General features: G+C 44.5%; 1 protein-coding gene across 1 annotated transcript; it reads left to right on the forward strand.

Moving 5' to 3' along the window:
• The first annotated feature begins 17,221 nt into the window (after nucleotides 1-17,221).
• On the forward strand, nucleotides 17,222-23,558 carry LOC123059956 (uncharacterized). The gene is made up of 10 exons (XM_044482515.1): nucleotides 17,222-17,834; nucleotides 18,202-18,339; nucleotides 20,926-21,111; nucleotides 21,220-21,357; nucleotides 21,477-21,598; nucleotides 21,951-22,092; nucleotides 22,171-22,300; nucleotides 22,390-22,469; nucleotides 22,560-22,691; nucleotides 23,006-23,558. The coding sequence occupies exons 1-10, from the start codon at nucleotides 17,352-17,354 to the stop codon at nucleotides 23,264-23,266; spliced, it is 1,812 nt and encodes a 603-aa protein (XP_044338450.1). The 5' UTR covers nucleotides 17,222-17,351; the 3' UTR covers nucleotides 23,267-23,558.
• Nucleotides 23,559-23,808: the final 250 nt, after the last annotated feature.

Raw genomic sequence — 23,808 nt, forward strand, 5'->3', positions numbered from 1 at the left:
TGATACGTCCATTTTGCATCATGCTTTTATATCGATATTTATTGCATTATGGGCTGTTATTACACATCATGTCACAATACTTATGCCTATTCTCTCTTATTTTACAAGGTTTACATAAAGAGGGAGAATGCCGGCAGCTGGGATTCTGGGCTGGAAAAGGAGCAAATATTAGAGACCTATTTTGCACAGCTCCAAAAGTCCTGAAACTTCACGGAAGTCATTTTCAGAATATATAAAAAATACTGAGCACAAGAAGTTCCGGAGGGGGGCCACACCCTGCCCACGAGGGTGGGGGCGCGCCCTACCCCCTGGGCACGCCCCCTGCCTCGTGGGCCCCCTGGTGACCCTCGGATGCTCATCTTCTGCTATATGGAGTCTTTCGATGAGGAAAAAAATCATAAGCCAGCTTTCGGGACGAGACTCCGCCGCCACGAGGCGAAACCTTGGCGGAATCAATCTAGGGCTCCGGCGGAGCTGTTCTGCCGGGGAAACTTCCCTCCGGGAGGGGGAAATCATCGCCATCGCCATCGTCATCACAACGATCCTCTAATCGGGAGGGGGTCAATCTCCATCAACATATTCACCAGCACCATCTCCTCTCAAACCCTAGTTCATCTCTTGTATCCAATTCTTGTCTCTAAGTCTGGGATCACTACAAGAAATATGTCAACTATCTGTCAGTGACCCTGGAAGAATTGGTCATAGATCTATGACCATTTGAGACCAATTGGTCAAAAGCTGTTCGGGGGGCTCCAAACCCTAAACCATTGCGACCATTTTGGTCAGAAAGGTTGTAATTTCCTTACACGAAATGGTCATAAAGCACACATCACTAGTCCGCTGCCTTATTTTTAGCTGATCATGACCAATATAGATGGTCATAACCTTGTAAATTGTGGTGGATTGGTATGACTTGGTGCCACCTCATCAGTTTTGCCTATGTGTCATGCCCATGTGTCAATTTTTGCCCTAGGTTGTGAAGCAACCTATATTTCTGTCATTCCCAAAATTCCCAATAAAATCTCATAAATTCTTTGGGTCATACCTTCATCAAATATGTAAAAATCCTTCCTTGCCTAGTTCAAAACTAATTCAACAATATTCATTTTCCTATTTTGTTCACAATAACACTTTATGAAGGAAGTGCTATTTGTATATTCTTGATTGCCCTCGGAATTTTTGGGCACTCTTTCCTATCCAAATCATTACGCATGACAAAATTCAGCTCCATTTGCCTAGCAAATCTTCCTCGGCAAATTTCCAAAGTTTTTATCCACCAAGAAGCATTGTGAAGGAAGTACCTTTTTTATATATTGAAATGACATGAAATTTACACAGTTCCTTCATATGCCCAAATTATCACCCTCCTCCAAATTGCAGCTCAGTCAAATCATCTATGTGAGCCCAGGTTTAATTTATATTTTATGGCCAAATTGGCACGTAGCAAAGCAAGTGTTATCTAGACCCCTCCTATTACCCTCAAACTTTTTGGGCACTCTTCCATACACAAATCATTGCCACATCATAATATTCAGCTCAGTTTTCCTAGTAAATCTTTCTCAGGAAATTTCCAAAGTTTCTACCTTGAGAGAAGCTTTGTGAAGTAAGTACTAGCTAGGCTTACCCAAATGATCTAAAACTGTACCAACGTATGACCATACCTATTTAACTTACCTACACCAATTTTGAGCTCATTTCATTCATCCAATCTCTCTCACTAGTTTTCCCAAGTTTCTGTCCATAGAAGAGTATTGTGAAGGAAGCACTACTTTGGAATGTCCAAATGGTATCAATTTTCTACAATGATTTCCTATGCCCAAATAACCATCCTCCACCAAATTTCAGCTCAATCCATTCATTATTTTGAGCCCAGCTTCAACATTCATATTTTTTTCCAACGTGGTACTTTGCAAAGCAAGTACCACCTAGGATCCTCCTTTTGAGCTAAAAATTTGTGAAGACATTCTCCTTGGTAGATGATCATCCTCAGCCAAAACTCATGCCCATTGGCCATGTGCATTTCCCGTACCGCTAATCAAACACTTGGCTGCTAATTCATCTTTGAGCATAGGTCAGTCTCCTCGTGAGATTCTTATATTGTAATTTTCTTCCTAGCACCTACCTGGGGACTGCCCAACCCACTAGACATGCCTAAGCCTCCAAGAATGCATGTCAACACCAAGGTCATGCGGTGACCACGCGGCGGGCATGCAAGTTTACGCGCTTTGGAGTTGGGGCCCTGGGCCACATCCAAACCACGACGTATCGCCACCAAACCATGTATTTATGATTAAATAGATACTTATGTAACTAGAAATGATTTTTGGAAAAAATAAAGAGCAAACAATAAGGTAGGTGCAGTTCAAAATTGACCCGCTTCCTACTAAATCGGCAGAAATTTGTCTTTTTCACAAGTGGTGGAGGAAAACTTTTGACACCAAACCATTTTGTCAATTATGCATTAAATATGGCCTAATATTTTATAAAAATGATTTGGTCCAATTTTGCAACAAATATATGGTAGCTCCTTCACAAAAAACTCATTTTGGGCATTCAAAAAATGGAAAATGATTTTTCCGTGCAAAGAAAATGAAAACTCCCTTAGGCAACATTGTTTGGAATTCCAAGATGCACCCTTGTGCACAATATGAGATCATTTGAACAAACTATGCCATGAATGTGGCCATAAGTTTGATCATTTGGCTTGAAAGCCCTGAATCTTCACGCATGATAGCTCATTTCTGAGAACACTTTTTTAAAATAATTGCCGTATTACAACTTTGTTATTTTTCCTGGAAATTTGGTCACATATAATGACACAATGCAAAGGTTTCCAAAAATTTTGAATTTTTTATGCCCGTTTCGAAATGCGGTCAAAACGTCGGGTTTGACCGTTCCTAGCTAGTGGTTGAATCTTGGAATTTTTTTGGAGTTTCTATGATTAAATAGATACTTATGTACCTATAAATGATTTTTGGAAAAAATAAAGAGCAAACTACGAGGCAGCTACAGTTCAAATTTGACCCGCTTCCTACTGAATCGGCGGGAATTTGTCTTTTTCACGAGAGGTGGATCAAAACTTTTGACACCCAACCATTTGGTCAATTGTGCACTAAATATGGCCTAGTATTTTAGAAAAATGATTTGGTCCAATTTTGCAACAATTATTTGGGAGGTCCTTCACAAAAGAACCTCCTTTTGGGCACTCGAAAAATGGAAAATGGTTTTTTCGTCCAAAGAAAATGAAAAGTTCCTTAGGAAACCATTCCAATATGCACCCTTGTGCACAATATGAGATCATTTAAACAAACTATGCCATGAATGTGGCCATAAGATTGATCATTTGGCTTGAAAGCCATTGATCTCCACACGTGGTAGCTCGTTTCTGAGAACACTTTCTTAAAATAATTGTCCTATTACAAGTTTGTTATTTTTCCTGGGAACTTAGCCACATATAATGACATAATGCGAAGGTTTCCCAATTTTTTATTTTTTTTATTTTTTATGCTTGTTTCAAAATGCGGTCAAAACGGCGGGAATGACCGTTCCTAGCTAGTGGTTGAATATTGGAATTTTTTTGGTGTTTCTATGATTAAATAGATACTTATGTACCTATAAATGATTTTTGGAAAAAATAAAGAGCAAACTACGAGGTAGCTACAGTTCAAATTTGACCCGCTTCCAGCTGAATCGGCGGGAATTTGTCTTTTTCACCAGAGGTGGATAAAAACTGTTGACACCCAACCATTTGGTCAATTGTGCATTAAATATGGCCTAGTATTTTAGAAAAATGATTTGGTCCAATTTTGCAACAATTATTTGGGAGGTCCTTCACAAAAAAACCTCCTTTTGGGCACTCAAAAAATGCAAAATGGTTCTTTCGTCCAAAGAAAAAGAAAACTTCCTTAGGCAACATTGTTTGCCATTCCAATATGCACCCTTGTGCACAATGAAAATGTTTCTTTTTGAATTTCTCATATCATAAAACTGTTTATATGATTTAACACCTTTTTTGAAAAAAAATATGGTTCAACACCTTATTTATAGTCGATTACGACCAATTTAGAAGGTCATAACGTGTACTGGGTTCTGATTGGTCCATGGGCATGTCACGCAGATCGTGCTCAAACGCCGTCGGATGCTCTCGGATCCAATGGCAGCCCTTTCTCCCTCACTCCCCTTTTTGTCTCAAAAAAAAACTCCCTCACCTTCTCACCCCAGGAACCCTAGGGCTCCAGATCTGCCACCCACCCCGACCCTCCCCTCGTCTCCCACATCGGCGCCGCCACCCCGATCTCTCCCCTCGTCTCCCACATCGCCGATCCACCCCGAGCCCTGCCGTCGGCCATCTCACCCTCCCCCTCCCCCCGCGCCGCCGCCCCCACCTTCTCCTTCCTCTCCCAAGGGAAGGGAAGCAAGGGAACAGAAGGGAGGGAAAGCCGGCAAGGAGTTCGGTCGAGCGCCCAGATCCACGCCGCCATCGTTGACCTGATCCGTGTCCTCGACCTCACCACCGCCAACAAGTCCACCAACGACCTCTCCTCGCACCAGCGCAAGGTCTTCCGCGTCGCTGACCACGCCGGGGTCGCGCTCGCCGGCCTCACCGCCGACGGCCGCGTCCTCTCCCGCTTCCTCCGTAACGAGTGCATCAACCATGCCTTCGTCTACGACGCGCCGCTCCCCGTCTCCAGGCTCGCGCTCCGCCTCGTCGACAAGGCTCAGGTCCGTCCCGTCTTCGTCCCGATCCCCTTTGTGATTTTCCTGCCCCGATCTGCCCGCGCGCTTAGGGTTTCGTGCTGGAGGGGTCAGATATGGTGTGGAAGATGCGTGGTTTCGTGCGTGGTGGGGTAATCCCGGCTACGATCTATGCTGGTAACTAGGGTTTTCATGGCGAAGTCGCGGGGAGCATGATCCAGTGGTACAAATGGTAATAACTCCGGCATTTTGGAAATGAAACCGGTAGAGTGTCTGTGCTAGATATATTTTTGAGCAAATATCACTTGGAGGATAGAAATGTGATTTTTAGTCACAAGTCATGTGGAGCTTGAACTGTCAGTGAACATAGGCTCTGCTATTCTAGCGATAGAGCTTAAACTGTCAGTGAACTGCCTTCCTTCTTTTCGCTGCTGCGTCAGTTTCCAGCAAATGCCATTTCTGTGTTCCTGCTGGATAATCCTCGCAATGTTGTGGTGTTGCTATTGTACTGAGTATAACGGTGTGCCTATGAATGAATTAGCGGGTTCGAGTTTGACTTGATGAATGGATAAGTGCAGTTCTTATGGTGATTGGTGAGGTACTGTAGTTTCACACTGAAATATTAGTGTGTTGGATTAGAGCTGGGGTGCTTATGATTTGTGTTGGCTTAAACTGTAGGCAGGGAGTAAAGCATTGAGTTTGTAATTAGTTCTGGTACCCGAAAGGCTCATTTTGTTCTCTTCGACCTTATCAGGTATAAGCCACAGGTTGGTGATATCATAGTTGGCGTGTCATCGTGAGAATCCTAACACCGACAGTGGCAAGAAAGGTGAACAACCATGCACCGTTGAGTTCTGCTTGCGCTTTGCTAGAATTGTGTTGTGCAGAGCCACAGATTGCATACCCGTTTGCCTCTAGTGTTTTACTAGCTACTACTAGTAGTACAGATTCCTGTGTTGTATGTTCGCTTGTCTAGATCTGTTTCCTTTTCTTTTCTTTTCTTCTACACGACTGACCCTAAATATGTAGTGTAGTTCAGTGGGTATAGTCTCCAATGTCCAAATGCCAAACACACCGCAACTTGCGAAATGTCTCCCTCTGCATCTATGCTTGAAGAGGTAGAAGGCAATGCTTTTTCTTGAGGGAAAATAAAGTACAGTACTTGAAAGAACGAAAGGAAAGGCCGAAACACAGGCTACCTCCTCTTCGCTACTGCTGTTTGTTCACCCCTCCCTCGATTATAAGGATTTCAGAGCCAGGACTTGTTCTGAATCTCTGGTTGTTTCATGATGCTAGTCCACACTTAAGTATGGGGATGGTATCTAGATTTGTCAGATTTGAGCAATCTATCGGGTTATTCTTATGACAGTGTATCTAAGTTGCATTTTCTTACTACTGTTCTCAAGCAGCATTATTCAAGTTTCACTGCTTGAACTTCCTGTATACTGCTGTTTTACCCAACTGCCTTGTGGCTAGTAGTATCATGTATATGTACTGTAGCAGTGAAGATAGCATAATTCTGTATAACTTGCATCATCATATCATCAGCAACAACAGTTCTACGACATCAAAGGCCCCCTTGCTGGCACAAGACCTCGGTGCTATAGTACCCACGAGGAGGAGCGTATGCGTATACAGAGACAGAATTGTTCTTAATTTCAGTGCCCGTTGTTTTAGGTTCTACTTGCATATATACTCCTAAGGTGATGCATGCATGATCAATACCAGTGTGAGTGTGTGGTGAAGAATTTTTGATGGGAACATGGAGGATGATGCTTTTGCTGTGTAATTGTTTATCACCCCTCGTAACATGTATATTTAGCGGTTACTACTAAAAGTTTTGCATTTCGGTGTTGGGTAGGTAGGATCTTAGGATCATCAACTATTCTACACCGTTTTAACTGGTTCTGCATTTTTACATACATGTGTACAGCCATAAATCCAAGTGGACATGCTATCTTTTGCAGGCTTATTTCAGGTTGTGGTTGTTTGTCCTAAAATATGCCAGGGTCTGTTTTTTAAGATCCTCTTGGTAGTTGATTCTCAGTAGGACTATAGAGTTGATAGTATGCTACTATGCATCACCATTTATGAGTTATGCAGAATAAGAATTAAAATTTGCTGCAATTCACATGCTTTGTACCACTTTACTTGCAATTTAAGATACACTCTTATGTTTTTCTCTCCTGTATTGCAGAACTGTGTGTATTACACAAATCATAACATCTGCTTCATTTCAAACAAATCAACGAGTCAATGGATGATGGTTTCTAATTTGCTCCTCACAACTTATTATTTTGTTGTATATGGTTACTAATTTGAAAGGCAGGTGGATAGCTGATGTTGAACTCATGATGGCATTATTTGCAGGACAAGTATGAGTGTGTGGTGAAGGCCAATGTTAATCTGGAGAAGCAAGTTCTGTCCTTGGTTTTGCTCTATTGGTGAAGCCTCCTCACGCTATTCTGCAGGAGAATCTGAGATGCACCTCCAACGCCTCAAAATCCAGCAGAAAAAGGTTTGGTTTTGCTCCTCCTAGTCCTCTTCTAGCTAGTTGTATAGTGCTGCTACCTGCACTTTGCACTCCTGCCACCCATGGATGCCTAACTGAATCACAAGCTCAACGAAAAAGAAAAAATAATATCAATCTAGTTTGCTGCAGTATATGCAAATACAGTTGGGGATTCAGTTATTGACTTGTGTAATCGCGCCATAAATTGGCACGACTTTGTTTGCATCATCATGTACAGGACCTTGTTGTGTTGTGCTGTGTTTGCGACGCATGCATCGACACTGGGCCGCTTCTGGTACAGCTGAACCGTCTCCCCTCTCTACTCATACATGGAACCATGTTCCTTTGTTTCATTTAGACCATGATATAAGATACAATGTAGGCAGCATGTAAGCTAGATTGTTGTTTCTTCTTATTCCTTAAATTTGAGAATTGAACAACTTCTCGGGCTTCTACCTTGGAAGTAGCCTACGTGTGTGTATTAGGCTTTCTAGGTGTGGTCCTATGTGCTACTTTAGAATTTTCTTGCTCTCCTGTGAACTGTTCTATTTTCAACAGTTTTCGTGGTTCATGCTAGCAAGAGTCCTTGCGTGATCAGTGTGGTCTTTTGAAAACTTCCATGAGAGCGGGCTAGCTAATTTTCTACATTTAATTACCTGCCTGCATCTACCATTGACCTGAACAGTGGCAATTGAGCACCACCACTACTAGTAGATTCAGAATATGTAGTCCTGAAAATTAAAGGGAGTAGTAGTAAATGAGTCAAACAAAAATATCCATCTGCAAATGTTTGCTCTGTTGCGGAAGCTCCTCTTTGCTCTAACCATTTTCCCACCAAATGCAGAATGTTCTGTTTTTATTTTGTTCCTAATTGTTCTGTTTATAAGGTGTAGATGTCCTTTGTTCAAGTGTCGAAGCACCCAACAAGTCCCATGATGAAGAAGCACCCAACAACGAGTACCTCTGTTTTTTTTGATCTTTTTGTGTATTAGAAAACTGGATATTATGTATTATTGTAGCGTACAAGGTTGGCTGTATTGAGAAATATTCTGCATTTATAGCATATATTTGAACTGGAAATTGACTGAAAATGACGCATGTACAGAACTTAAGAGTGATGAGTCCTAAATTAAAATGCCATGGCTGAGTGCCAAAAAAAACTAGACTGTAAAAGGCAGAGGCAAAAAAGAAAAGAAAATAGGACCGTAAAAGGTCGAGGGCCAAAAAAATACTGGACTGTAAAAGGCCGTGGCCCAACAAGAAATTGAATGTCAAATTTCATAAAAATAAAAAAGGGAGCAAATGTTGGGCCAGGCCCATGTAGCTAGCGAAAATTAACAGAAAAAATATATATATTAAAAAGGCTAAATTAATGGGCTCGGCCCATTTAAAGCACCGAAATGGACCGGGCTGATTCTAAGTAACGACCTTTTCAATTGGTCGCAATTTTGCCACGTCGGATCCGACGTGGCCTAGGCAGATAGTCAGTGACCAAAACAAAAGGTCATGGGTTCAACGACCTTCTGTTTTGGTCGTAAACGTCTACGACCTTCTCAGAGAGAAGGTCGTTAATTTCAGTTTACGACCGCCAGCTTTTGACCTTCTGTTTTTTGTCACAAAAAGGTCACAAATGAAAAACAATGACCTTTCAGTGACCAATAGTCAAGGTCACAAGTTGACATATTTCTTGTAGTGGATTGGTACCTGTGGGTTGCTAGTAGTGTTAATTACTCCTTGTAGTTGATGCTAGTTGGTTTATTTGGTGGAGGATCATATGTTCAGATCCTATATGCATATTAATACCCCTCTGATTATGAACATGAATATGTTTTTTGAGTAGTTACGTTTGTTCCTGGGGACATGGGAGAAGTCTTGCTATTAGTAGTCATGTGAATTTGGTATTCGTTCGATATTTTGATGAGATGTATGTTGTCTCTCCTCTAGTGGTGTTATGTGAACATCGACTGCATGACACTTCACCATTATTTGGGCCTAGAGGAAGGCATTGGAAAGTAATAAGTAGATGATGGGTTGCTAGAGTGACAGAAGCTTAAACCCTAGTTTATGCGTTGCTTCGTAAGGGGCTGATTTGGATCCATATGTTTCATGTTATGGTTAGGTTTACCTTAATACTTTTGTTGTAGTTGCGGATGCTTGCAATAGAGGTTAATCATAAGTGGGATGTTTGTCCAAGTAAGGACAGCACCCAATCACCGGTCCATCCACATACCAAATTATCAAAGTACCGAACGTGAATCATATGAACGTGATGAAAACTAGCTTGATGATAATTCCCATATGTCCTCGGGAGCGCTTTTCTCTATATAAGAATTTTTCCAGGCTTGTCCTTTGCTACAAAAAGGATTGGGCCACCTTGCTGCACTTTATTTACTTTTGCTACTTGTTGCTCGTTATAAATTATCTTATCACAAAACTATCTGTTACCTATAATTTCAGTACTTGCAGAGAATACCTTGTTGAATCACTTATCATTTCCTTCTGGTCCTCGCTGGGTTCGACACTCTTACTTATCGAAAGGACTACGATAGATCCCCTATACTTGTGGGTCATCAGGTGGACACCAGCGAACAAGGAGGAGCGACGCGAGCGTCCGTCAGTGTTCGGATGGACGCATTTGTGGCCCAAATTTGCTCCAATTTAGGAGTTGGGCCGGACAATAAAGACATCCTGTTTGGATACGCCTGTTGGGCCAAGTTTCATCCCAAACGGGCGCGACCGGAGGATTTGGGGTCGTGCACTGGCCTTAAGCCAACTCCAACACTAGACCCATCCTGTCTCAAAAGGGCAGAAGCGGCGGCCCAACACGCGACCCCATGTGCGAAAATACGTCCGGTTGGCGTCCGGCTCAACCCATTCCAAGCGCAAACTTACGGTCGATTTGCGTCCACACGGACACTGAACGGACGCCCACGCGCCCACCCTTGTCTGCCTCGGGCCCGCCTGTCGGCCACCCACATTTAGTGCGCACCAGTGGACGAACCAACCTTCCAACCACCCATGAACAGCAGGCGTCGTCTTTGTTAATGTGGAAACCGTGGACCGGCTAGTCCATGCTTCCACTCCCGTCCCTGCGTGCCTCCTCAAGTCGTGACACCAAACCCTAGTTCATCCTCGCCTCTCCTTCTCCTCCTCTTCTCGTCCACCTCCTCGTCGGGTGCCATGATCTGGTGGAACTCCGTCTTCAAGGGGAGGCATGACCACGAGGGTGGGTCCTCCTTCGATCACCGCCGCTCCACCCGCTCCCCACTGCCTGCACATCCCGCGTTTGTCATCTCGCCGCCGGTGGCCTCCCAGTGCATTCGTGCCGACGTTGAGGTCGACATTTGCCGGCGTATTAGGAGACATCGACGCCCCTTCCATGGAGCGATCTCCACATCCCTAATAATTGGCATCTCTCCACTGGTCGGGTGTCTCTGGTGTCGATCCCATTGGTCCCGGCGAGCGGGCGCGCATGGCGTGAGGAGATCGACCGACGTCGTGCCTGCTTGCCAACGGATCTGCTCTACGACTACAAGTATGCCGTAGATTATCCATTGTGGGATACGTGGCTCCGCAACGAGCACAACCTGATGTGGCAATTTTTTTGTGGTCGTCCTCCGAGCCCGCGGCGGCCGCGTCCTGCTTGCCACGCGCGTGCTCTGAGCCCGCCCTAGCTGCGCGGGTGCGCGGCGTCACGCCGACGCCATCTCCGTCCCTGCACCACCACCTCCCATGACCGGAAAGGAGGAGGCCGAGCTCATCCGGCGGGTGATGGAGGACTCCATCAACACCCACTACGAACGCCAATGGGAGGGCCTCAAAACCCAGTTGGCCCTTTTCGCGGCTGGCGACATCGTCATCCCAGAAATTGTCGTAGGTGGTGAAGGAGGGAGGTGGTGGAGGAGCCCCCCGCCGGCGAGTGGAACCCACGCATGGTGGGCCAGAGGTGGACGTGGTCGTCTACGGCGGAGGAGATGGCCAACTGGGTGTGCGTCAAGCCACGGGCGACCACGCGTCCACGCTCACTGGAGTCGTCGCCGCCACGGGAAGAGGTAGTGGTGCAGGCGCGCTCGGCCAGGCAGCTCCCACAGGCATCTCCAACCCACCTCTGGACGCCACCACCGTACGCCGACCTCACCATGAATGAGGACGAGGACGGGCGGGCATGAACACGACGGCGGCATTCAAGACGGCCACGACGATGGTGGCGGCGGCGCCTAAATCTATGTTTCTTTTTGTTTTCTAAGTTTAAGTTAAGGTTAACTGTGCGTCTAGGACTAGTTTGAACAATTTTAAATTTATGTTAATGTATAATTATGTTTTAAGTGTTTTTTTAATGTGCAGCCGTTTTTTTTCTCTTTTTTAGAATGGGATGCGGACACATTGCGATGCGTTGGTTTTTTTTAAGGATAAAGCAAAAGCTTTATTGATCAAAAACCACAATTTATGAGATTCAAGAAGAATATGGGGTTGAATAAGCCATGTGTGGGTTGGCTGCGCACTTCCCTCTTGTCTGACCCGTCCAGAGATTGTGCTTGCGTTGGTTGCTTTATCAATTCTACTTTAGCTCTGAAATAAAGAAATCTGGACAAAAGAAAGTCTAGCATAGAGTTGGCCTTGCCACATATGGGCCGGCCCGACTGCCACCGGGGCCCCCTCCATAGCAAACGCACGAAACGCGTGGCCGACCCAAGAATGGCAAGCCAGGACCGCGCAGCACGCGCGCGGCTCGCGTGGCAGCGAGGGACGGGCCAGGCCAGCGATGACGTCGCCGTCCCTATCTGCTGCCACAGGCGCCACCATTCCAGGCCATGTCTATCTTATCCGTCCATCCAAGGCTAAAAACGGAACCAAACCACTCCCTGCCAAAATTAGCGCCCGAGCCGTAAATGCGCTGGCGCAATTAGAAACCGACTAGGGTGAAAAAATGGAGCGAAATAAATGGCGGCCAAATTTGGAACCGCTGGCGCAAGCGCTGACCTCCCGCCATCTGTAACTGACGAGGCGATAAAAAGGAGTGGAGTAATTTCGGGCCAAATTTGGAGTGATTTAATTGCTCTGCCTTAATTGGGAAGATATTCTACTACCGCGATATTGCAAAGATATCATTTTGGAGCGATAATGTTGGATTGTTTGGAGGCAGATTAGTACTGTGCTAGTAATCATAATTTAGATCCTGCTGTACTGCTGACTTGGACGGTCGATGACGGAGCGGAGTACACGAGGAAGATTGAGACTGACGGCGTCCTGTGAGTGGCAGTGACGGGCCCACCTGCAGTGTCTGTACCACACTCAGCTGTCACATGCACAACCTCCACCTGTACATTGATGAGCAGCATATCTGATATGGATGTGATTCGATTCAGCATTTTCAATAAAAGGCAGTCCTTTAATAAAAAAACAAAATAGAATAAAAGTCAATCTTTGTATAAATTGGGAGCGGCAGAAGTATTTAAACGCGAATCCAAAAGATTGTTTCCTGTATTTTCACCAGGTTATGGTGATCGGGTTTAGTGAAGGCAATCTTTCTATAAATGTGAAGCGTTTAAATCATAGAAAATGCAAATGCAAAAGATTGTGTGAGTGGTGCGATTTAACATTATGCGCCCCATTTTTTCTAGATTTTTTTGATTTCTCTTATATGTTCATGGAAGAGAAGCAAATCTCGACTATTAAAGAGCAGGTTAGTGAGAGCAATATTTTGTACATGTGAAGCGGGAAAAATACTCTCATGTGCAAATCCAAAAGATGTACCCATGGTCAACTCGTCCAATTTTTTTATTTTGAACCTTGATTATTGTGCTTAGTCTGACTTAACCCTCAAACTAAAAAACTCTTTTTCCAAAAAGGACCCTGGTCCATTATAAAGCATAAGTACAAAGCATCTCAAGCATAATAAAAATATTATGTCAAGGTCCCCTGGATCACCGAATGACCACTATCAACAACAAGTAAATTCATGTCGGCTCCTCGCGGCTCCCTTATCAAAGTTGTACTGGGTTTGTCGATGACAACCACAAAGTCTTCGTGCATGTGCCCCTATAGATCAACACTCACTATCGTCGAACCTTTCAATCAATCCAAAGCATCTAACACCATAATTCATCATCGGGAGCGTACGACGAGAAAATCCTAACCTCTCCACCCCGAGGAACAGACATGAATCTACTCCTTAGCTCTGTCAATTCCGTCATGTCAGATGATATCGAGGTGGTTTGGAGCCGAGAAGATAATCTCGACAACGAAGCACCGTCATCTGCCGAACGTCGCCTTCGCGAGGGTCACATCATCCTACGCACGCCTCTATGGCGAGGTGATGATATTTTATTCCATGCCAATTGTGTCGGCATGGCCTCGTCGCCGATCAGAGACAAACCCTAAATTTTTCCAACCCACAACTTGTCAGCGTGCACGCACACTGAGGAAACCCTAACCGCGTTGCCTCAAGGAGCCGGCATGAATCTACGCCTTAGCTCTATCGATTCCATCCTATTAGACAAATTTGAGGTGGTTTGGAGCCGAGAAGATCATCTCGACGACGTAACGACGCCATTTGCAGAACGTCGCCTCTGCGAGGATCACACAATCCTCGACACTCCTCTCTAGAGAGGTGATGGTATTTCATTCCATGCCAATTGCGTTGACGCTGCCTCACCTCCACCGGTTAGAGACAAACCCTAAACTATTCCAACCAATAACTCGTCAGCGCACACACGACGAGAAGAACCTAACATTGTCACCCCCGAAGAGCCGACATGAATCTATGCCTTAGCTCTGTCAATTTCGTCCCCTGGACGGTTTCGCGATGGTTCAAAGCCGAGAAGATCATCTCGACGACAGATCACTGCCATCTCTCGGGCCTCGCCTCTGTCGGGATAATACCATCTTCCACACACCTCTCTGGCGAGGTGAGGATATTCTATTCCATGCCAATTGCGTCGACGTCGTGTCACCACCGCTGATCGAAGACAAACCCTAAACTATTCCAACCCATAACTCATAAGTGTGCATGCATGACAAGAAAACCCTAACATCGCCATTCCGAGGAACCGACATGAATCTACACCTTAGCTCTGTCGATTTTGTCCAATTGGATGCTTTCGAGGTGGTTCGAAGCCAAGAAGATCATCTCGACAAGGAAGCATTGCCACCTGCCAAGAGTCACCTCCACGAAGATCACACCATCCTCCACATGCTTCTCTGGTGAGGTGAGGTTATTTTATTCCATGCCAACTTGGTCGACATCATCTCGCCGCCGCCGATCGAAGACAAACTCTAAACTATTCCAACCCATAACTTGCAGCGTGCACCGATGAAGAGAAAACCCTAACCTCGCTACCCCAAGGAGCTGGCATGAATCTACGTCATAGCTCTGTCGATTCCATCCCGTCGGACGATTTCGAGGTGGTCCGGAGCTAAGAAGATCATCTCGGTGGCGAAGCATCGCCATCTGCCAAGCGTCACCTCCATGAGGATCACACCATCCTCCACACTCCTCTCTGACAAGGTGTTGATATTTTATTGCATGCCAATTGCATCGACGTCATCTCGCCGCCGCTGATCAGAGACAAAACCTAAACTATTCCAATTATTGTAACTACCAAACCAAAACTTTGGGGTGCCTGCAACCCTCCCGTTGGTGGAGAGGGGAGCAGCAGTCAACATCGGGGAGGTCGATAGACCAGCCCTACCCTACTCGCCTAGGCTGCAAAAGTATGGAAGGAAAAACCCTACGCCAGCCAATCTGACCCTGGAAAATAAAGATTCTAAATTCAACCCTAAACTGCCCAAGACCATTTAAAATGAACCCTATGTTGGGTTGAAAAAATTGTTTTGTTCCTTGAAGTATATTTGAAAAATCTATGGAAAATAAGGATGTAGAAACACTATGAACTAATACCCTGCAAATTTTTGTTAACAAGTATGACTACTTATGTCATCTTCAAAAATAGCAATGAGATTTAAAATGTCCTTTTTAGAACATAACTGGTTTTCTCAGTTGATGGCCATTTTGACTCTTACAATGCATCATTTTTTGTACCCATGAATTGTTTCACAATTTCTTAGCTTCCACCCTAAGCAATAATCACTTAGTTGTGGTGGTTTTACATCTTTGAAGCCCAAGAGAAAGAGGTCGACAAATAAGTTGAATGCGGGCACACTATAATATGGCAATAAGAAAAAACCCTAGCAAAATCATCACATCTTCTGCGCATAACATAAACCGGTATAGTCAATGTTGACAACTAGTTGCCTTGTTGTTGTCGACAACTAATGATGTCACCATGCTAGAGAAATCGGCTTCACCCACAACAAACTTAACAACCATAAATTTTGCGATGAATGCATATCCAACTCATCATAATGTCCATAATGTAATCGCCCTGCATCCAACAACTTTTCACAAACTGCGGCATAGTTTAATGGTAATAACTAGTTTCCCTCGTAAATAATAACCGTGCCACTAAGGTGGAATAAATAAAAAGGCAGTTGCTATTTCCGGTATGATTCACCCACTGAAATAATTCATATGACAAATGCATATGCAGACCATCATAAAGCCTATAACGTAGTTGCGTAATCTGCACGCATCGGTTCACGTGCACCTGCCGTCTTTTCATCAAAGCCAACATGGTTAATGCGTGATATTTGGGTGCCCTCATGAAGAACAACAATGCCTCATCGTTGAGAAAAGTGAAACTAGTGACTACTTTCTATCGGATTCACCCATGACAAACTAACGCTGACATGTCTGTGCCATATGCATATATAAAGCATCATAAAAGACCATAAACGTAGCTGGAAGATATAAAAAATAAAATAAAAAGGGATAAATTTAACGTAAAAGTCAACTTTTGACATCACTATTGCTGCTTCCTTGAATCGACAATAACTCACGTTTTTCACACCGTGCGCGAGAAACTTCACCCGAATTTAAAGCATGCAACATTGGCACGTGCAGTTAGACACCATACCGATAGCCTTCTAGTAGAACCAAGAGGCTCACGCCTTCTATGTCCCCACTCTCCCCATCTTCTCTCTTGCTCCGCACATTAGCCGGGCACATCGGTTTACGTGCACCCAAGAATTTCTCGCCAAAGCGGCGGGCATAGTTAATACTTGATAACTATTTTGCCCTCGTGAATGAGAACAGTGTCGCCGTGCTAAAAAAGCGAAACCATTAACTACATTTTGTCGGATCCACCCACGACAAACTTCGCACCCACGAGTCTGTGGCTTTGGAATGTATATCCAAAGCATCGCAAAAGACGTCTAACGGAACTGGAAGATAGCATAACCAAAAGATAAGTTTAAGATTTAGGCAATGTATAAAGGCCCACTTTCCACGTCACCCACGCCGTTTCTTTAAATCGGCAGTAACGCGCACTTCCCGCACCCGCGCGCGGGAAACTTCACCCTGATTAAAAGCATGCAACGTCGGCGCATGCAGCTAGACGTGGTACCGGTAACCTTCACGTAAAAACAAGAGGTCGACTCCTTCTCTCCCGCCACTCCCTCCCAGCCTTCTCTCTCGCTCTGCTCGCGCCGCCGCCCGCAAGAACATCATCAATAATAGAGACCAATTTGTCCGATTCGGAAACTTTAGGGTTTATATCCAATTTCGGAGACTAGATAAAAATATAAAATATACACTTCAGCAAGGACTAAAAGGTGAGACACATATATTGTTTCCACCTTGCTTACAAAAGTGACCCCACCATCTTTTTCTTCTCACGATCCACCCCCTAGCCCTAGCTAGCCTGCATCCACAGGGGCCAGTGACGTGTCCGCATATTTGCATCATCAAATCCATCCATCAATCGCCATATCATATCGCAAAGCCAATTCACCCAATTAAAAGTCCTTCTTTTCGCCAGGATTACGTCCCAATGCAGGAGCGGGGCAGGCGACAGCAGTAGAAGCATCGGCTCACGGCACGCACGCTCACGCTCACGCTCACGCTCACGGAAGATTTCCCGACGCAGAATAAAATCCCGTCCTCGGGCCACGGCTCTCATCGCTCTCCTCCTCCTCCTCCTCCGCCCCGCACCCCCACCCACCAGCGCGCAACCAGACCAGAGCGAGCGAGCGAACGACTTGCCTCTCCCCTGCCCCGACCCCGCTCGTGAACACCACCCCAGCCATGGCAATGGACGACGTCGCCTTCGCCGCGGGCTCCTCCTCGTCAGCCATGGACGCGCTCGCCGCCTCCTCCTCCGCCGCCCCCGCCGACCCCTCGCACGGCTGGCAGAAGGTCACCTACGCCAAGCGCAGCAGCCGCAAGCCCGCCGCCGTGGCCCCGGCCGCGGCCGCGGCGCCCGATCTGGGCAAGCCCGGCGTCTTCGAGGGCCTCGACAAGCGCTCGCAGGAGCGCCACCGCGCGATCCAGGCCGCCCGGGACGCCGCGGCCGGCTACGACTCCGACGACGCCAACGCCCGCGTCCCCTGGGGCTCCCGCTCCTCCGACGAGGGCTCCGACTCGGACGGGGCGGCCAAGGACCGCCCCCAGGCCGAGGCGCCCAAGAAGCCCAAGAAGCCCAAGGTGAAGAAACCCAAGGTCACGGTCGCCGACGCCGCCGCGCTCATCGACGCCGAGAACCTCGCCGCCCACCTCGTCGACATCTCGGTACTACCCCTACCCCTCCCCACTCCCCGAAATGCATTCCCGGAGGCCAGATCTCGCGAGGCCCGGTCCGGATCATGGCTTCGTCTCCTTCCCAAGGATCGGATCTGGCCGGGGTTTAGTGTCGGATCTCGCCGGCCATGTCCAAATTCCCTTACACTGTTCTGTCCCAACTAGTTTCGTGGTTAGAGGTAGATGCATAATTCTGGTATGGTACGGATGGGCCGTCGAGAAAGTCGGGATCCCGTGATGTCAAGATGGGATCTCAGAAAGGCTTGGTAGTTGGTACTGTGCCGTGAGGGCTGGATGCTGTAAAGGTTGCGGCTCTTTTCTTTTTGTTAGATTCTGATTGTTTGCTCTGTTTGCGCAGGCCTCGTATGAGAACCAGGAGGGCATCCAGCTCATGCGCTTCGCGGACTACTTTGGCAGGGCGTTTGCCAACGTGAGCGCGGCCCAGTTCCCGTGGGCGAAGATGTTCAAGGAGTCACCCATGCCCAAGATGGTTGATGTGAGTTACTGCCTTACTGGTTCACCCCTCGCTCCTTGATTCTCTATGCATGTATGAGTGTTGTGTTTGAATTAGATGTGAAGTAGAATTGTGCTTAATTGGAAGGATGGTTATGTAGTTTTATCGTTTCGCGCTAATGTTGATACTGATTCATGCATCGTCAGTAGTGGTTTGAGTGATGGTTATGCTGATTTTGTTACCTGTTTATTGTTAGTCCAAGATGGTCGATGTGAGCTGTTAGTCAATTACATGCTCCTTAATTCTGTATGCATATCTATTTGAATTATGTCTGAAATAGAATTGCGCTTAATAGGATTGTTATGCAATTTTAAGGTTTCGCGCCAATTTTAATGCTAGTTCATGCATCGTCAGTCCTGGTCAGAGTTACAATTATACTGATTTTGCTACCTGTTTAGTAATAGTCCAAGATGGTTGATGTGAGCTATTTGTTCACTACAGGCTCGTGTGAGTGTTGCATTTGATATACATGTGAAGTAGAATTGCACTTAATAGGAAGGATGGTTGTGAAGTAGAACTGCAGTTTTAGTGTTTCGCGCCAATGCTGACGCTGATCCATGCATCATCAGTAGTGGTTTGAGTGATGGTTATGCTGATTTTGTTACCTGTTTATTATTATCCAAGATGGTCGATGTGAGCTGTTAGTCAATTACATGCTCCTTAATTCTGTATGCATATCTATCTGAATTACGTCTGAAATAGAATTGCGCTTAATAGGATTGTTATGCAATTTTAAGGTTTCACGCCAATTTTAATGCTAATTCATACATCGTCAGTCCTGGTTAGAGTTACAATTATACTGATTTTGCTACCTGTTTAGTAATAGTCCAAGATGGTTGATGTGAGCTATTTGTTCACTACAGGCTCGTGTGAGTGTTGCATTTGATATACATGTGAAGTAGAATTGCAATCGATAGGATGGTTATGCAATTTTAAAGTTCCTAATTCAGTCAGCCTCAGTAGTTCTGAGTAACAGTTATTACTGATTTTGTTATCTGTTTAGTATTATTATGCCAGACTGGTTTGAATTCAAGCATCATCCGTTTAGTAGTATTACTGCCAATGTCCACTATGGTTTTTAGTTCACCAGAGTCTTTATAATTCTTTATGCATATGAGTGCTGCATTTGAATTACATGTGAAATAGAATTGCGCTTAAATAGGATGGTTTGAGCGACAGTGTTACTGATTTTGTTACCTGTTTAGTATTAGTCGAATATGGTTTGAGCGACAGTGTTACTGATTTTGGTACCTGTTTAGTATTAGTCGAATATGGTCGATATGATTTACTAGTTCACTACAGGCTCCTTAATTCTGTATGCATACGAGTGTTGCATTTGAATTACATCTGAAATAGAATTGCGCTTGATAGGATGGTTATGTAGTTTTTAGGTTTCACGCCAATTTTAATACTAATTCTTGCATGCTCACTTGCTCAGTAGTGCTTCGAGTAGCGGTTAGGCTGATTCTGGTATGTGTTGAGTATTAGCCCAAGACGGTCCATGTGAGTTATTACTTCACTACATGCCCCCTATTTCTGTATGCATATGAGTGTTGCATTTGAAATGCATGTGAAATAGAGTTGCGTTTAATAGGATGGTTATTCAGTTTTAAGGATTTGCGCCAATGTTTATGCTAATGCATGCATCCTCAGTAGTGGGTCGAGTAACGGTTGTGCTGATTTTATTATCTGTTCAGTATTATTACACCACACTGGTTTGAATTGAAGCAACATCTGTAGTGGTCCACAAGACGGTTATGCTACTTTGGTATCCACAAGTATTACTTGTCTGAATACCAGATAAGCTAGGGTTGAGTTATTTATGGTTTCGTGCCAATGTTCATACCGAATTAATGCATTGTCGGTAGTGGTGGTTTGCGTAGTGGTCATACTATTTGTGTCAACTGTTCATTATTTTTACGCCAATAATGGTACTAATTCAAGCACTGTCTTTAGTGGTTTACGAAACGGTTATTCTACGTACTTATGTTGGCTGTCCAGTATTATTAATCATCTGAATTCCTGACAAGTCTTAAGGTCATCGAATTATTATATGCCTAAGATGCTGTCTTAGAAGGCAGCTTTTACATCATCATGCCAATAATGACTGTAGTGCGCTGTATGCATGTCAATAAAGCTGGTCATACTGATGGTTACAGTATGTTGTGGTGGTACTTACCTTTTCTGTAAATAAATGGATAGGGTAAATTTGTTACTGCTATGAGCACCCACATATTTAATGATTACTACTACTAAAGGTGTACATAGTTGATCCACCACATCACGAAAAGAAAACCAAATGGCTTTAGAGCAAATCATAGTGGTGGTTGGTTTTCTTTTATTAGTTTCTGAATTGGGTTGAGGGAGTTAATCTGCAAGGCTGATTATAGAGATGAGTTAACTATTTAGTATATTTACGCTTTTCCATATTGCATTTCGACTTCATCAATGTGATTACCATTTTTTACCTTATGTTGAGAAATTTAAGAGTGAGAACAGCTTTGCTTTACATTTGTTTTTTCTTTTCTTTCTGTGATGCGCCTAATAATTGTTTTATGTATCAAACAGGTACCCTTGTCCCATGTTCCTGAGCCAGTTTGCAAGACTGCAAGTGATTGGATCACCCAGAGATCTCCTGATGCATTGGGAGAATTTGTTTTGTGGTGTATAGATAGCATCATGTCTGAATTGTCAGGTCCAACTGTGGGACCTAAGGGCTCGAAGAAGGTTGTTCAACAAACTCCAAAAGCCCAGGTAGAATTCATCACACTATGACTATCATTCATCCCAGTATTGAACTTGTGGTTACTTGTTGAGTTGATGTTTTGACTTCATTTTTTAACCAAACATTTGTTTCATCAGGTTGCAATATTCGTTGTGCTTGCCTTGACTTTAAGAAGGAAGCTAGATGTATTAATAAACCTCTCCCCAAAACTAGTGAGGAACAGTAAATATCTTGGACAGGAAAAGCTTCCCATCATCGCCTGGGTTATTAATCAGGTATTACTCAGTTTCCTTATCACCTTCTTGCTCCCTTTGAATTATGTTTACTTCTGAGGCCCTAATATGCATATTTTCTATTTCCTTACACAATTTAATTTTCGTGTTATATATGATAGGCATCTCAAGGCGACCTAGTCTCGGGAATGTTTTGCTGGTCGCATTCCCTATTTCCCACAGTGTGTGCAAAGTCAAGTGTGAACCCGCAGTCAAGAGATCTTGTTTTGCAGTTGCTCGAGAGGTATACTTACTGTAAATATGTATATGCCATTTTTTGATTATTTCTTAGTTCTTATACTGACTGTAAATATGTATATAACATTTGGTGGTTTTATTTTAGTCTTGTGCTAATAACTTTAAATATGTACATACCATTTTTTGATTATATATCTTAGTTCTTATACTAATAACTATAAATATGTATATAACATTTTGTGATATCTTAGTTCTTATACTAATAACTATAAATATGTATATAACATTTTGTGATTATATCTTAGTTCTCATATTAACTGTAATTATGTGCAATACACTTTGTGATTATATCTGAGTTCTTATACTTCCAGAAGTGCTTAATGAGATTTCATGTGCAGGTTTGTGTCTACCCCTAATGCCTCCAAAGCTCGGGCTATGCTACTGAATGGCGCCGTTAGAAAGGGGGAGCGCCTGGTTCCTGCTGGAACGCTTGATCTCTTTATGAGATGCACATTTCCCGTGCCTAATGCACGTGTCAAGGTTTGCTAAATTATCCCCTCCTTTCTGTGGCATGTTTAATACGAGATGATATTCTAATGCCTGCATTGAACTCTTTAGGCTACAGAAAGGTTTGAGGCAGCCTATCCAATAATAAAGGAGCTGGCTCTTGTTGGTACTCCTGGCTCCAAAGCTGTGAAGCAAGCATCACAGCAGCTTCTGCCGTTGGCTGTGAAGGGAATGCAAGAAAGTGAGTAGAAACGTGTTCATTTTGCAATACAGAGCCAGTGAAATTTTGTTCTGCAAATTCCAGTTAGCTTACCTGTGTATTATGTACAGATAATGCAGAGCTCGCCAAGGAGGCCACTGATGTGTTCATTTGGTGCCTGACTCAGAGTCCAGAGTCCTACAAGCTGTGGGTGAGTGATCTTTTTTGTTTTCTTTGCATTTGTACAGCTCTGTCCTATACAAGAAAATGGCTCAGACTGATGTTTAATTTCTGTTTCCAGGACAAGCTTCATGCAGAGAATATCCAAGCCAGTGTTGCGGTCTTGCGCAAAATCACTGCTGACTGGAAGACACTCTCTCCCAAGCTCAACTCTGAAGCTCTTAAAGCAACTCTGAAGAGCCTCAAGGCTAAGGTGAGCTTATGTGCACGACTTGTTTTTTTACAGTTCAGATGCTTCATCCAGTCTGGTTGTAATTATGTGCATAGTTGTTCTACTAGGAAATGCTCTGTAGAAAGTAGTTCAAGCTGTTGTGATGCGAAAATGCGACATATGTGGCATTAACACTTTCTAAGCATGAATGCAAAGCTAATTTACTTGTTTATCAAAGATACTCCTGTATGTGGCATTGACACTTTTTAAGCTGCAGTAGTATTTACTGAACTATCAGCACATCCCTGCATATATCTGCATATTATAATCTTGTGCACATCTGGTTGGTATTGCAGAATGAGGCGGCTCTGGAGGAAGCTGAGGACTCTGGCGAGAAGGCATCCATCAAGGAAGCAGACAAGTACTGCAAGGCCATCATCGGGAGGCTGTCGCGCGGTGCCACCTGCCTGAAGGGCAGCCTGCTGGTGATTGCGCTCGCAGCCGGGGCCGGCTTCATGCTCTCCCCCAACCTGGACCTCACCGCCGACCTCGAGAAGCTCCAGGCGATGGCGTCGGAGCTCCAGGCCGTGGCGTCGGAGTACCTGCGGTCCTTCTGAACATACCGTTTATACTGAGAGGGGAGAGGGGAGAGGGGAGAGAAATAAGAGGGGAGAGGATAGGTCCTAGACAAAGAGAGATATACTAGTTCGTCTGAGTCGGTTACCGTTTTTAGCATCTTTCTCCCAAGACAGTTCTCCTGGGAGGAGGTGGCAGCGACAGTTGTTTTTAATTTATGTTAATTAATCCGTAGACTGATATCCGTGATGAGATGAGAAGGTTTGGGCCAAATGGCTCGACCTGTGGACTGAGACAGTTTTGGTTTTAAATCAAAAATGTTGTTGAAACTTATACCATGTCTCTGTTGGTTTGTGTTTTATCCATTTTCACTTTGCATGCTGTTGTGTTTTATCCATTTTGCACTTTGTATGCTGTTGATTTAATCGTTTGTTTCACTCTCGGGTCTTCTTTTCTTGCATCACTTTTTTTATTTTTTTTGCAGGCAGTGTGTTGGTCTCTCGCCGAGGTAACTGACTGTGTGTTGCAGCAGAGTGGTGCGGGTATCTGGTGCTGATCACGGCTACTCGGAGCAGGCACCGAG

Source organism: Triticum aestivum, chromosome 3A, assembly GCF_018294505.1.
Source record: "Triticum aestivum cultivar Chinese Spring chromosome 3A, IWGSC CS RefSeq v2.1, whole genome shotgun sequence".
NCBI lineage: Eukaryota > Viridiplantae > Streptophyta > Magnoliopsida > Poales > Poaceae > Triticum > Triticum aestivum.